This window comes from Kwoniella dendrophila, chromosome 7 (genome assembly GCF_036810415.1).
Source record: "Kwoniella dendrophila CBS 6074 chromosome 7, complete sequence".
NCBI classification, from domain to species: Eukaryota; Fungi; Basidiomycota; class Tremellomycetes; order Tremellales; family Cryptococcaceae; genus Kwoniella; species Kwoniella dendrophila.
Genome location: NC_089482.1, coordinates 1794036 through 1806709, shown reverse-complemented (window position 1 = coordinate 1806709; position 12674 = coordinate 1794036). Strand labels below are relative to the sequence as shown.

At 36.7% G+C, this 12674-nt stretch overlaps 4 protein-coding genes across 4 annotated transcripts; 2 read left to right on the top strand and 2 right to left on the bottom strand.

The window, feature by feature from the left end:
- Window positions 1–425: 425 nt before the first annotated feature.
- L201_005861 (uncharacterized protein) lies at window positions 426–2494 on the top strand (the record flags this gene model as incomplete). Its single annotated transcript, XM_066221589.1, has 11 exons — window positions 426–432; window positions 528–657; window positions 753–781; window positions 851–922; window positions 1023–1036; window positions 1145–1236; window positions 1332–1412; window positions 1512–1681; window positions 1768–2095; window positions 2196–2289; window positions 2429–2494. 11 exons carry the CDS (start codon window positions 426–428, stop codon window positions 2492–2494), a joined length of 1083 nt encoding a protein of 360 aa, XP_066077686.1.
- A 975-nt stretch (window positions 2495–3469) lies between these two features.
- On the bottom strand, window positions 3470–6474 carry L201_005860 (uncharacterized protein; the record flags this gene model as incomplete). Its single annotated transcript, XM_066221588.1, has 16 exons — window positions 3470–3563; window positions 3669–3741; window positions 3812–3882; window positions 3948–3979; window positions 4050–4172; window positions 4243–4423; window positions 4509–4609; window positions 4678–4792; window positions 4858–5004; window positions 5055–5083; window positions 5149–5328; window positions 5405–5528; window positions 5610–6181; window positions 6259–6295; window positions 6359–6371; window positions 6453–6474. 16 exons carry the CDS (start codon window positions 6472–6474, stop codon window positions 3470–3472), a joined length of 1914 nt encoding a protein of 637 aa, XP_066077685.1.
- Window positions 6475–8265: 1791 nt separating this feature from the next.
- Window positions 8266–11061, top strand: L201_005859 (uncharacterized protein; the record flags this gene model as incomplete). Its single annotated transcript, XM_066221587.1, has 14 exons — window positions 8266–8621; window positions 8693–8787; window positions 8852–8969; window positions 9037–9107; window positions 9175–9330; window positions 9403–9552; window positions 9631–9891; window positions 9978–10083; window positions 10150–10238; window positions 10309–10360; window positions 10427–10537; window positions 10607–10692; window positions 10756–10847; window positions 10918–11061. The coding sequence occupies 14 exons, from the start codon at window positions 8266–8268 to the stop codon at window positions 11059–11061; spliced, it is 1887 nt and encodes a 628-aa protein (XP_066077684.1).
- Window positions 11062–11381: 320 nt separating this feature from the next.
- On the bottom strand, window positions 11382–12649 carry L201_005858 (uncharacterized protein; the record flags this gene model as incomplete). The annotated part of the gene is made up of 4 exons (XM_066221586.1): window positions 11382–11454; window positions 11533–12174; window positions 12249–12272; window positions 12348–12649. 4 exons carry the CDS (start codon window positions 12647–12649, stop codon window positions 11382–11384), a joined length of 1041 nt encoding a protein of 346 aa, XP_066077683.1.
- Between the last annotated feature and the right edge of the window lie 25 nt (window positions 12650–12674).

The window sequence follows — 12674 nt, the reverse complement described above, 5'->3', positions numbered from 1 at the left end:
CTCCTTGACCGAAAGTAGTACAGATATGAAATGTAAACATACATCATCGCCTCGCCTCACGTATACTCTACCCATATTCTCGATCGTTTTTTCGGTGACTACGTTATATCTTGTTATTATTAATCATCGTGGCCGGTTCCTTTGAATACGACTGAACACTATATTAGCATATCAAGAACTTCTTGACCGCTCATGCCGATAATATATATAAGAAGAAGAAGGGACTGAAGAGGATTCCCGCATTGGAAAGAAACATACCTTTAATTTGAGAATATTCTAATAACTTACTTGACTTGATAATCGATAATCGATAATTCAACGATATTTTACAGTTCAATCTATTTCAATCTATTTCATTTTTGACCAACAGATTTAGAAACGAATACCTTAGAGTGGCCGAGAACACAAATATCACTTTGATAACTATGAACTGTAAGTACTTTCCATCTTTCCATATCTGTTACTTGGCCTTTTGAGAAAAGCCCCAACACCGATCTGATATTTATTATCCAATTCATTCATCACAGGTACCCTATTTGACGGAACTACGACGGTACCTTTCCAGTGTAACAATGTTACAGGTTCAGATAGTTTGATCACTGGAGAATTGGCATTTTCAAATTATGGTTATTTCCCTTCCAAAACATGGGCTATCGTGTAAGTTTTCGAAATATTCCATTCTTACAATCTCTTATCATGAAACAAAGCAGAATGAAGGTTAATAATTTTTTTTTTTGGCAACAATTTTATAGCTTCACAGCTGTTTTTGGCGTAGCATTTGGTAAGTCACACAATCATCAGTTCAAACATAGAAGTGGATCTAGACTGACTTCATCGATATTACCAATAGTTGCACAATTGCTTGAGGGTATCTTCTTCAGAGCTTGGTGGACATTACCAACTCTCACTACAGGTGCTTTTGGTAAGTCTTCCTTCCAACATAAGAAGTGTTCTCTGTCGCCTATGAGATCGAGTATATAGAGACTGATACATAACATTTCTAAAAACTTGTGATTATTTAGTTGAATTGCTAGGTGTAAGTTCTCTCTTTCGCTCTGTCTTTTTCGCAACTCCGCAATTTAATTGATATTGAAGAAGTTTCCTTTGCTGATATTCCTTTTATATATGTGTTTAACAATTTTAGTGGGCAGGACGAGTATGGAGTGCAACCTCATGGGAATGGGATTCAAATCAAGGTGGTCAATGGAGTGTCAGTTTCGCTTCTTACATCATGCAGTAAGTGATTTCACCGCAATATAAAAAGAGGTCTTTAGTATCAATCCTGATTTTTTATTTTTTTTTAACCTTTTCTATTTTTTGTAAAAAAATAGAATATGTTGTCTAGTTATAGCTCCAACTTTTTATTCGGCGGCAAACTATATACTCTTAGGGAAAATTATCGCTGCTACAGGGTAAGTTTTTTTCCTTCTTATTTTTATTCAAATATCATATAGAGGGTTTAAAGTTTTATGTACTCATTTTGATTCCCCTTTTGATCCATCTAAAAATAGTCCATTATACACTTCACTTCATAGTCAATCGTTTTCGATCATTTTCGTTTCAGCAGATATCCTATGTTTAGTCATTCAAGCTGCAGGTGGTGGAATAGCTGGTTCAGCAGATGATGATGATGGTGCAGATCAAGGTGCATATATAATGACTGGTGGTGTTATCTTACAACGTGAGTCGATAGATATTATATAGTATTTCATATAATCGTAAACGAAATGCTGATAATTTTATTCTGTATTGAAAAAAATGTTGTAGTTGTTGTCACAATACTTTACACAGTATTATTCATTGAATGGGTATGGAGAAAAAGAATTGATAAACCCACCAAAAGACAATATAATCCATTTGGAAGATTTTTCAAAAACAACAAACATAGTGATAACAAAAGAGATACTTTGAACAGTATTGAAATGTCATCACCATCTGCAACTTTAGTTGAAGAACCACAACTTGGTAATAACAACAACATTAACTCTGATCAAGAAAAGAACAATATGAATTTTATAAATCCAATGATTACAAATAAACAAAAAGATACAATGTTATATTTAATTGCGATTGGAACTATCTTGATCATTGTCAGGTAAGCTTTTTTTTTTTTTTTTTTTTTTTTTTTTTTCGCTCAACACTTGTTGTGCAAAGACTAAGCTAATACTGCTTGTGATTGATTATATCGAAAATAGATCCGTTTATAGATCAATTGAATTACTAGATGGATGGACAGGTGAAATAGCTATCAATGAACCTTTATTCTTAGGTTTAGATGCTTTTTTGATGGTGCGTTGAGTTGTTTTCCATTTTCCTTTCCCTCCCTTTATTTTATCAATCCCCAATATCGTCAAACACATGTTTGGATCTTGTGTGCGTTTTCTTTTGGATGCTGACATATGGAATCCCGCGAAATCACTACTCTCAGGCTTTATTCATCTATATTTACTCAGTCGTTTTCCCTGGTGCAATCTTCGGTAAACGAATGTTTTAAATCATTCCAATTCAGTCTCAGCATGCTCCCTTTCAAGAATAGAATAGATAAGAAAGAACATAGATGCGGCTTGTTTCGAATAAATCAATTATAATACAATGAAAGATGTAAAATTAGCGTTATAGATAGATACTGTAGGTAGAAAACGGACATATCAAATGGTTAAATCAAATAAAGAATGAAAAAAACAAAATCGAAACAGTTTCTTACATATATATATATATACAGTAGTCATACTTGATTATACATTTAAATAACATCGCATGAATATTACGTGTTTTTTTTTCTCTTCCTTATAAAAGATCATTCTCAATCAATCAGTATATCCCTACTAGATTGTGGCGAAAATCCTTATTATAAGATCAACGACGATGGTAATGAACAGAATACGTTTAATATTGCTCAATGAAATACAATGACGATTACCTCTCAACCCCAGTATCAACAATGAGTTCAAGTAGTAAACGATAAAGTAAATAAAAAATCAAAGAGAAAATTCATTGTTGTCATTGGAAACCACTAGGAACCAAAAATTACTGTCAAGGAAAATCACGAACGTTTGGGGGAAGATACAGTAAGTAGCATGTAGGACCGAAGCGACAAAGAGAGAAAGCGAAATCAAATTGAAATGAAAGCAATTGCTTTTTTTCGAAACGTCATATACCACAGTCGCTATTACTGAATGTTTTCGTGTATTTATACAAATATGCATTATATTTCCTAGAAATACTGTAGTCTGTAGAAATTCTAAATACAATATCATGAACAGATAACTCTGTCTAGTTACATCTAAGCTACACAAATGATAAACTCATCATTTTTCAATATTTCTCATAATTTTACGTCATCTAGTGCGTTTGACTTCGCTCTTTTACTACAGGATTGGTGAGGGGTTGGACGATCAATCCTAGGATGATGGTTATTTCCTCCTAAAAAATGGTATTGGATTTATTGATATTTGTGATTCATCTCGTACTAATGTCGAAAGTCGCGCGTTGACGAATGTTCCCAGCCGAAGGTACTCAAATCATCTGACCACCAATTCTTGATATCATCCAACGATACAGCACTGTCACGAAACGAGCCGAACGAATGATCAGCGATCGAGTTTCGTCATGTCATAGGAGCGTAAAGAGAGGATAGGATTAACAGAGAGTTTTGTGCGATGACTTACGCTAAACTTATATGTGCTAATTGTTGGAGAAAAACCGTAATCAATTGTACATCTTTTACGTATGGCGCAGCCGCTAAAGTAACGTCAAAGTAGATAGTTAGTGAGCGGATCAAGGTTTCAAAAGATAGGTAAATAAAACTCACCGAACGTATCTCCGCTAGCTTCCAACCGTTTACATTCCCAAACTAGCAATCTCGCAGTTCTACACCATATGCTACGTGAATGGAGAAATGATTTATCAGTCTTTGCACAGTATTATTTCTTGATGCGCAAGCTTACATGATAGCGAAGAGACCTATATCGCCGATATGCTGTAAAGAGTATGTTTGTTGTCAATATTGAAGCGAGACCATATATCTGAGAAGATGGTAAATCACTCACAGCATCTTTAAGTAAATGTAAGATCCCTAATATACGTCTGGCAGCTTCCAAAGCCCTCACATCAGGCTTATCTGTTTTATCGATTTGGTATAGGAACATTTCGGCACACAAGGTGATCGATTGCTATCAAATAATCATAAAATATTAGCTGAACTTGAATAGACAAGCCGTAGTTGAGCCAACTACTACTTACAATGGCCGCTGTTTCCGTACTAACACCAGGTTTACCTTCTTCTGTGATTTCTGTTCCTCTTAATCCTACAGGCAAGTTCGAGGTGAACCTGTGAAGAGCTATTTCCAATCGGTCCTGTTCTTTCTTTGAAGGACGCAGAGCTATCTGGTACATCAACTCTACCGCACAAAACGTGAAGAAACTAAGTATCAATCATCATAAATGAACACGTCAGCTAAGAAGTCTGAAGCCACTTGTGCATGGTAATGGATAAACGTTTCACTCACAATTCCCCTATATGTTGCCGACCGCAAGAACTAATTATCCCGGAAGAGCCATCGTACATATCTTTCAGACGCTGATCACATGTTGCTAAATGGGGATCATTCTAATGGTCCGATGTCAGTCAGTTTTGTTATGCTATTAGTGATTTCCGCGCAACGATATCCCACATACCGATTCGTATTCTGCCCATGCACGCGGTAAAGGTGTTGTCATTCTTTCCAAATTGAAGCCAGCTGGTAGGTCAAGGGCAATCGCGACACATCTATCCACCAAGTATAAATGCCAGCTATCGTTTTGACGAATAGTTAGCCTAAATTTACCAATCAAGGTGTATGAGCGATAACTACTTACAAAGCATATATCCTATCGGCTAACTCAAGATGCGACGCTGGTAGACGTAAGAAGTTTTTGAATTCCAGTCGCTTGTGCTCAGGAGGAGGGTCAACACTAATCTCGATCGACGATTTTATCACATCCAGCCCTACAGCGATGCTAAGTCTACCAGGCGTATATTAGCTTTAAACGAGACCTGATCAATAAGAACGTACTTGATCATTTGGCCAAGCATAGACAATCCCTATACAATCAGAGACTGATTAGCTAAATACGCAAAACATTCAACGTGCGAGTTATATGACTTACCTCCATATGTCTCTGAGATCCAAACAACCAGGTGCACAGCATTGTGCCCGCACGTATTGCATCGAAAATAAAATCCGGTAAGGCTATCGCGTGGTCCATCTGATGCTTTGCTTTTAGAAAGAACGATTTCTCTTGTTTCCGTAGAGACTCAAGAGGGGATCCCCTACAAGTCATCAGATACTATTTCAGAAGTGTACAACTTGTTCAGCTTATATATGACAAGTCAAATTACGGAAATGATACGAGTTCGACATACCATAGCATTTAGAAGACAAGGATGAGGGCGTATCATAGGATCATTTGATTGAAGTCGGTTGTAGAAGCTTGAAATATGCATATCTATTCCGAATATACGTTGGCCGGTGAAATACAGAAGTAACCTAAGACATCTTATGTATCAACACACTTCACCTTTATTAAACGAGGTGTCCCTCCATCCTCAATGAGCCTTGTATACTCACAAATGATCCCTTTCGACTTCAGTCAATTCCACATCCTCTATCCTTGTCTTATCAGAATCATTTACTTGCTGACCTTGACCTATGAGAGCTGCTATATCGAAGTCTTCCCATGGTGAAGGTAAATTCTGTACAGGACTCATCATAGAAGGTAACATGCCCATCATACCGGCATCAGTCCAGGGCGTAGTTGAGTTTGTATTGTTGTAATTAGGTTGATACGAAGGTGGATTTGATTCGATTTGTGAAATCCCCGTAGCAGATAAAGGTAATCTAGAATTTGGTAGCGTTTGACTAGGATCATTATTGGTAAATGATGATGAAGAATGTACGGAGTTTGAAACCGAAGGTCTATGTATTTGATTATGAGTTGAAGTGGAAGGACCGCTCAGTATGATGTGGTTTGTAGGTGAATTATTGGCAGATGAATTTCTTGATGATATACCATTAGGTTGATATTCGTTATGTCCAATTGGTGAACCATCGGTGCTGCCGATAGTGTTATTCACATTGTATATACATTCTCTACCTTTCTTGACGCAATTGGCGCAAGCTGGTTTCTCTGCTGGACAACGCTAAGAAAGGATAGTTTATCGATTTGAGTTTAGACAGAACGGTCATGATGAAGATAGAGAAGGGAAGGTATACTCACTATCTTTCGCGTCTTACATGATTGGCATGCATCGCCCCTAATGTCAAGGATTAGTATATCTCTCCATTTCTATATCTTATCTAAGCTTAAGTTCGCTTACCTGGCCAATGGTCCTATGATATCATGAATTAACGAAATGATAATCAGAAAATTTAGGCGAGAAATACTAAATACTTGAAACTTCCTCCACTCACTGTGTTTTGCTGCGGCAGGCATCCCACTTGAATTTGATCACTTATTTCGACGCTTGTAAGCTTGATGTCTGCTATCTTATCTATGAATATAGTATGGAGAAAGGTATAGCGATTATGTTCGAAGTGATCCTATATGTGAGGTGTACTAGTGCATCAGTACAATCGACGTGGTGTTATCACTATGCTTATGCTTTCTGGTGAGTAAATTACGTTGTTTTGAAAGGTGAAATGTTGATGTATGCTAATGTATGCTGATGTATGCCCGTAGGCCGCTTTAAGCCGTTATGTATGTGTGTATAGTGTGTAGAATGTACGTAATGCATTACATAACCCATCACTAATACCAGATGATACCTCCACTTTCACCGTAGCACACCTTCATTCCTTTGCACAGCTTGATATTACCAGTTTCATCCTCTGTTTAAGATGGAGCCGATTATTCATGCGATGCGAGCGAGTAGGATAGATTCAATGATTCGAATCTTCATAGCTACAGTCCATCTCAAATCATAATCACAAAGAAAACAACAAAGGATGGTTGCTATCTGGAGTTAAGCCAATCAACAATGGAGAGATTCATGCGGTAAGTAAGGGAGTATCAGTCGCATCTAACAGTATATCCAAGCCGAAAGCCGGCAAGTGACCCTTTTTTCTTAATTTCTTGATTGAATGTTCCGAGTCAACGTATATACTCTTATGTATCACGCACAGATTCTTATTCATAGCAGGATGAAAGGAGGATAGGTTCTAACTTTGACTTTGCTACCCCGCCATGGTTTGAGGAATGTATCGAGTACAATACTTCAAGTACGAAATTTGAAATTGGTATTCTGTGTTGACCATGATTATTCAAGCCTGATGGAAAACTGAACGGATATATATGATGAAGGGTTTATATCTTCGTATTTACAGTTCACTATCTGGAAAGGAGCTACAGTGAGCAACCAAAGTGATCCAGATTGATTCAGAGAGAACGATCTTCCCAGAGAACATTGCGTGTCAGTTCAAGTTCACCATGAATCCCGTTCAGCACCACGTGGACAAAAATCTTACCGATTTCCAGAGGATGAAAGAACAGATTTATACTTGTCTACCTTACATATAGAGCTCAAACATAACGGACTACAGAGATATGGAAGCAGAAAACCTGTTGAATATGACTTATGATCATGCATGACAATCGAAAATCAGCCAAGGATAAACATAAACATACTTTTTGAAAAAAGGAAAGCCACTGACGGCATAAACATGAAATTACCCATCAATACACCGATATTTAACGCTAACCCAAAACATTCATTTTGTTTAAACACTTTTCTTTTCCTTTTCGTCAGTTTACCAATACTTTGCTTTTTACATTTAATTAATGAACGGTATCCACTTAAGCATGCAATCAGAGTCGCTCAACTCAACATCATCATTACGAGTACGACCGAAAATTAATTCGGACTTGAATCACTGGAATCGGTTAAACAAAATCCCGAACCACAATGCCTGTTTCTTGCCCATTTCATCTGGACATTCCTCTCAACACTGTATGCTCTACTGCAGCATCGCTCAACTAGAAAACATTGCCTTTGTTCAGTTGGTCAAACCCTGAACGATTGCAATTTAAACATAAAGATGATCACATGACAGTGATCAACAAACATGACTTTACTATCAAACTTGCCTTGGGCACCTTGTCAACTCCCGATCATTCCCCATGGAGCTCAACATATATATATGGTCTATCCTGACTGAGATACGCTCGTTTGAGCCCATTTTCTCCAGGACTAAACAACCTTTCTGTACTTACTGGATATCTGACGATATGTCTGTCTCCAATTCTCACGAGAAGGATTTTAAGCCCTCAGATTTAGTTGAACATCATGAACATGTTCCTATCTCTTCACCATCCCTTACCGAACCAACAATAATTGATCATACTCCGGAAGATAAAAATGAAAGAATAGCATCAAGAGCGACATTAACAAATGCTCTACATGGTATTCCAAAAACTCAATTAATAAAAGAATCAGACGAATTTTGCGATTCTAATGGGTTATCAGAATATAAAGATGTTTTTAGAAAAGGTGCTTTATTAGCTCAAAAACCAAATGATTGGAATGAAATTGATGAGCTAACAGCAGAAGAAAAAGCTGCTATTGAATTTGAACACAAACATAAGTAGGTGACTATATGTTTCTTGTCATTGAGAATTGTTAAAGACATGCACATAGCTGATCAACGTTACATAGATGGAAACTATCAAAAGATCTTTTATGGGTTGTAGGTGCTTGTGCTATGGGTGCAGCGGTTCAGGGATGGGATCAAACTGGTAGTAATGGAGCCAGTGAGTTAAAGTACTCTTACAGAGGCAAGACAGATAAATACTGAATACGTACATCTGCTCGTAGATCTTGGTTTTCCACAAGAATTCGGTATCAACAAAGGTCTTGATGAACCTGGAGGTGCACACGATCAGTGGATTTTAGGTTTAGTCAATGCTATTCCTTATTTGTCTGCTCCTCTACTGTGAGCTTTAAGTTTCGAGCAGAAAGTATCATTGGGAACAGCAGCTAATTCGTTGTACTATGGATAGTGGTTGTTATTCCTCTGATCCTATCAATAACCTCATTGGAAGACGAGGTGCTATTTTCATTGCAGCGATTAGTGAGTCGTGCTGAATAGTGGTACAGTATCATTCCGGATGGAGGGACTCACAGGTTACGTTTCGTAGTTCTTATCGCCACTCCGATTGCAATGGGTTTCACTCATACATGGCAAGAATTACTTATCGTCAGAATATTCTTTGGTATTGGTATCGGTTTGAAAGGTTCTACTATTCCTATCTTTTCTGCTGAGGTAGCTCCTACCGTCATTCGTGGTGCATTAGGTATGTATTTGCAGTCTACCTCTAAGCTTATTGATGTATGCTGATATTCAGTTAAATTCTTGTGATGCGTAGTTATGATGTGGCAATTTTGGACTACGATTGGTATTTTCGTTGGATTTGCTGCTAATGCAGTATTGAAAGATTGTGGTGATATAACATGGAGATTACAAATTGGAAGTTCATTCATACCTGCTGTACCATTAGCTTTGATGGTTTGGTTCTGTAAGTCCGGGGGTTGAATGATTCACCCTTGAACAGTTGTTTTTACTGATAATCCTTCTTTTTAATTAAATTTTCTAGGTCCAGAAAGTCCTCGATGGTATATGAAAAAGAAACGTATGCCTGAAGCTTTTGCATCAATGAGAAAATTAAGAAAACACGATGTACAAGCATCAAGAGATTTATTTTATGCTTGGGTACAATGGGAAGCTGAAAAGAAGGTTATAGGTGATAGATCATTAATCCAAAGATTTTCCGATCTATTTACTGTACCTAGAATCAGAAGAGCTACTTTAGCTGCTTCTGTCTTACATGCTGGACAAGATTTATGTGGTATCAACAGTAAGTGTACCTCTGTTACTTGAATGAATATACAAACAAAACATGAAAGAGATTGATATTAACGATCCTTTTTCGATGTATTGTAGCTATCGCATTTTACAGTTCAACTATTTTCGTTCAAGGTGGTGCGTCAAATGTAGATGCGCTTTACGCTTCATTAGGATTTGGTGCTTTGAATTTCGTCTTCACCTTGTAGGTAATCAATTGTTAACCGACCGTGTAAAAATATGACTTAACCCTAACTCTACATTTTACCAGCCCTGCTATATTCACCATTGACACGTTTGGCAGAAGAACATTAAACTTGTTCTTTTTCCCTTTGATGGCTATCTCCCTTCTTGCTGCTGGTAAGTGAATATCAAGCACCTCGTGTTGACTCATGAAGTTTGTTATCATTTACCAATATGGTATATCCAGGTATGGCATTCTACATCGACGATCAAACCACTCGAACCGGGATTGTCGCACTGTGAGTGGGCTCACTTACTAACAGCAGCTGGACCACTAACTTATCGAGTTTATGATTTATTTTCAGCTTCATCTACATATACACAATATTCTATTCTATCGGTGAAGGTCCAATCATCTTTACCTATTCAGCTGAAGTTTTCCCTTTGGCACATAGAGAATTAGGTCAAGCTTTCCCGTAAGTTGCTGAGACCTCACTCGTCATCTAAATTGATGACTGTAATTGACGAATATTCTCATATGACAGAGTGTCCATCAATTACTTTATCAATTTCTTATTAAGTCTTTGGTTCCCTTTCCAGCTTAAACAATTTGGTGGTCCCGGTACTTTCGGTAAGCCAGTCTCAGAATTTCCAAAATATAAGTTTCTGACTGTATGATTGTCGAGTGAAATAGGCTTTTATACAAGAACGAATATCCTAGCATTTTGTCTTGCCTTTTTATTCATGAGGGAAACTAAACAACTTACTCTTGAAGAACTAGACCAGGTGAGTTTGATGATTCAAGTATTGTTTGTCTTGAACAGTTGTAAATGATCTGATTATTTATTGTCTCTAGGTATTCTCTATTCCAACAAAAGTCTACGTTAATTATCAATTCACTAAATGGATACCATGGGCATTCAGGAGATATGTCTTGTTCAAGAAACAAGAAGAACTTGAACCCCTTTTCTACGAAGATAGAGATATCACCAAAGCTTAGATCCAGGATGAGGTGCATAGGACAGATACATTTAGAGGTTACCAATGGATACAGTGGGCGATACGGTATTTCTATGATACTTGAACATGCAATATAAGTGTATAGTTTCATAGTTAATGTTTTGCGAGATGTTTTGTAGATTTTCGACGATCATTTGGTGAATTTGACGGAAAAGTGATTCCTCTTCTTGTTCGTTTTCTCTCTCTTTTTCCCGGTCTGTTTTTTCCATATATTTTTACAACATGCTTTGTAGCCTTAATATCATTTCTATGTAATCTAGATTATGTATTTGATTTCGAATTGATCTATTCTATGAATCTCTACATCGACGATTTCCTTATAGTATCGATGACCCAGTCTTTAGCCCTTTCACTATTACCTAGACCGTATCTCCTGTTCAATGTAATAAAACAATGTAATTAGCTGATAAATCACAAGTCGATCTTGGTGAGATTATTGCATTTGACTTACCAAGCAAGTGGGAAACAATGCATCTGACCTTGACCTATATACCAACTACCTTTGATATTTAATGCTTTTAATCTATCTATCAATTTCATTGTATCAAGTGATAAAACATCCCAAGTTCCTACTATGCCATTTACAATTATCCCATTCTCTTTCAATTTCAATAGTACTTCTTGACCACACTTTAAAGGTGATACCAATGGATCTAATCCAGAAACTTGATCTCCACCACGCCATTTTTCAGCTACCTGACCTGTATATTTTACTGATAATACTGGATCTAACTTATCGATCTCTCTCATCTCTGGATTACTATTTGAACAATCAACTACAGGTGAAATCAAGATCAATGATTTTGGTAATTTGATTTCTTTAACTTGATCCGAAGCCATTGATGATATTGATAGTAATTGTAAAGTTAATGATAAAGCTATATTTCCACCTGAACTATCACCACCTAAATGTATATCTTCATCTGATCTTTGAGATTCAATTGATATTTCCTTATACAGATCGACTAAAGCAGGTATAGCTTTTGATGCATTTGTAAATGGAGCTAAAGGATATGAAATAACGGTTATATTCATATGTGGTAATTTACGAGCGAGCTCAATGACAAATGACCAATGTTGGGATGATGGTGGACTAATAGCATAATAATGCAATATTGTTATCAGTTTAAAATCCGCTATCAACCAAGTATATGAAGAGGAACTTACGCTTGAAATCCTCCTCCACAAAAACTTTGAGACAAAGAAACAGTATTAGTAATCCTCTTCTAGATATACTAAAATTCGAAGTCAAACTAGTAGGCTCACTATAACATCCTATCCTTCTTTTCCACATTCCCAATTTCATCTCCTTTCACTCTCAGACTATCTCTGTAACATAAATCATAACACCAAATATCATTTATACTTTTTTCAGATACCACACATTTCTTCTTGACTGAGTTAGGTATTTGTAATTTTGGTGAATGATTTATTGAAAATTCTAAAGATGATTTTAGTTTAGTTGGTGAAGGTGGTTTAACTAAATTTGGTTTAAATGGTCTTAGTAAGATTAATAAAAGGTGCATAAACCATGTTCGTTCTGATATAGGATGAACTTCGATTTCCATCTTCGATATTGGTTTGTTTGTGATT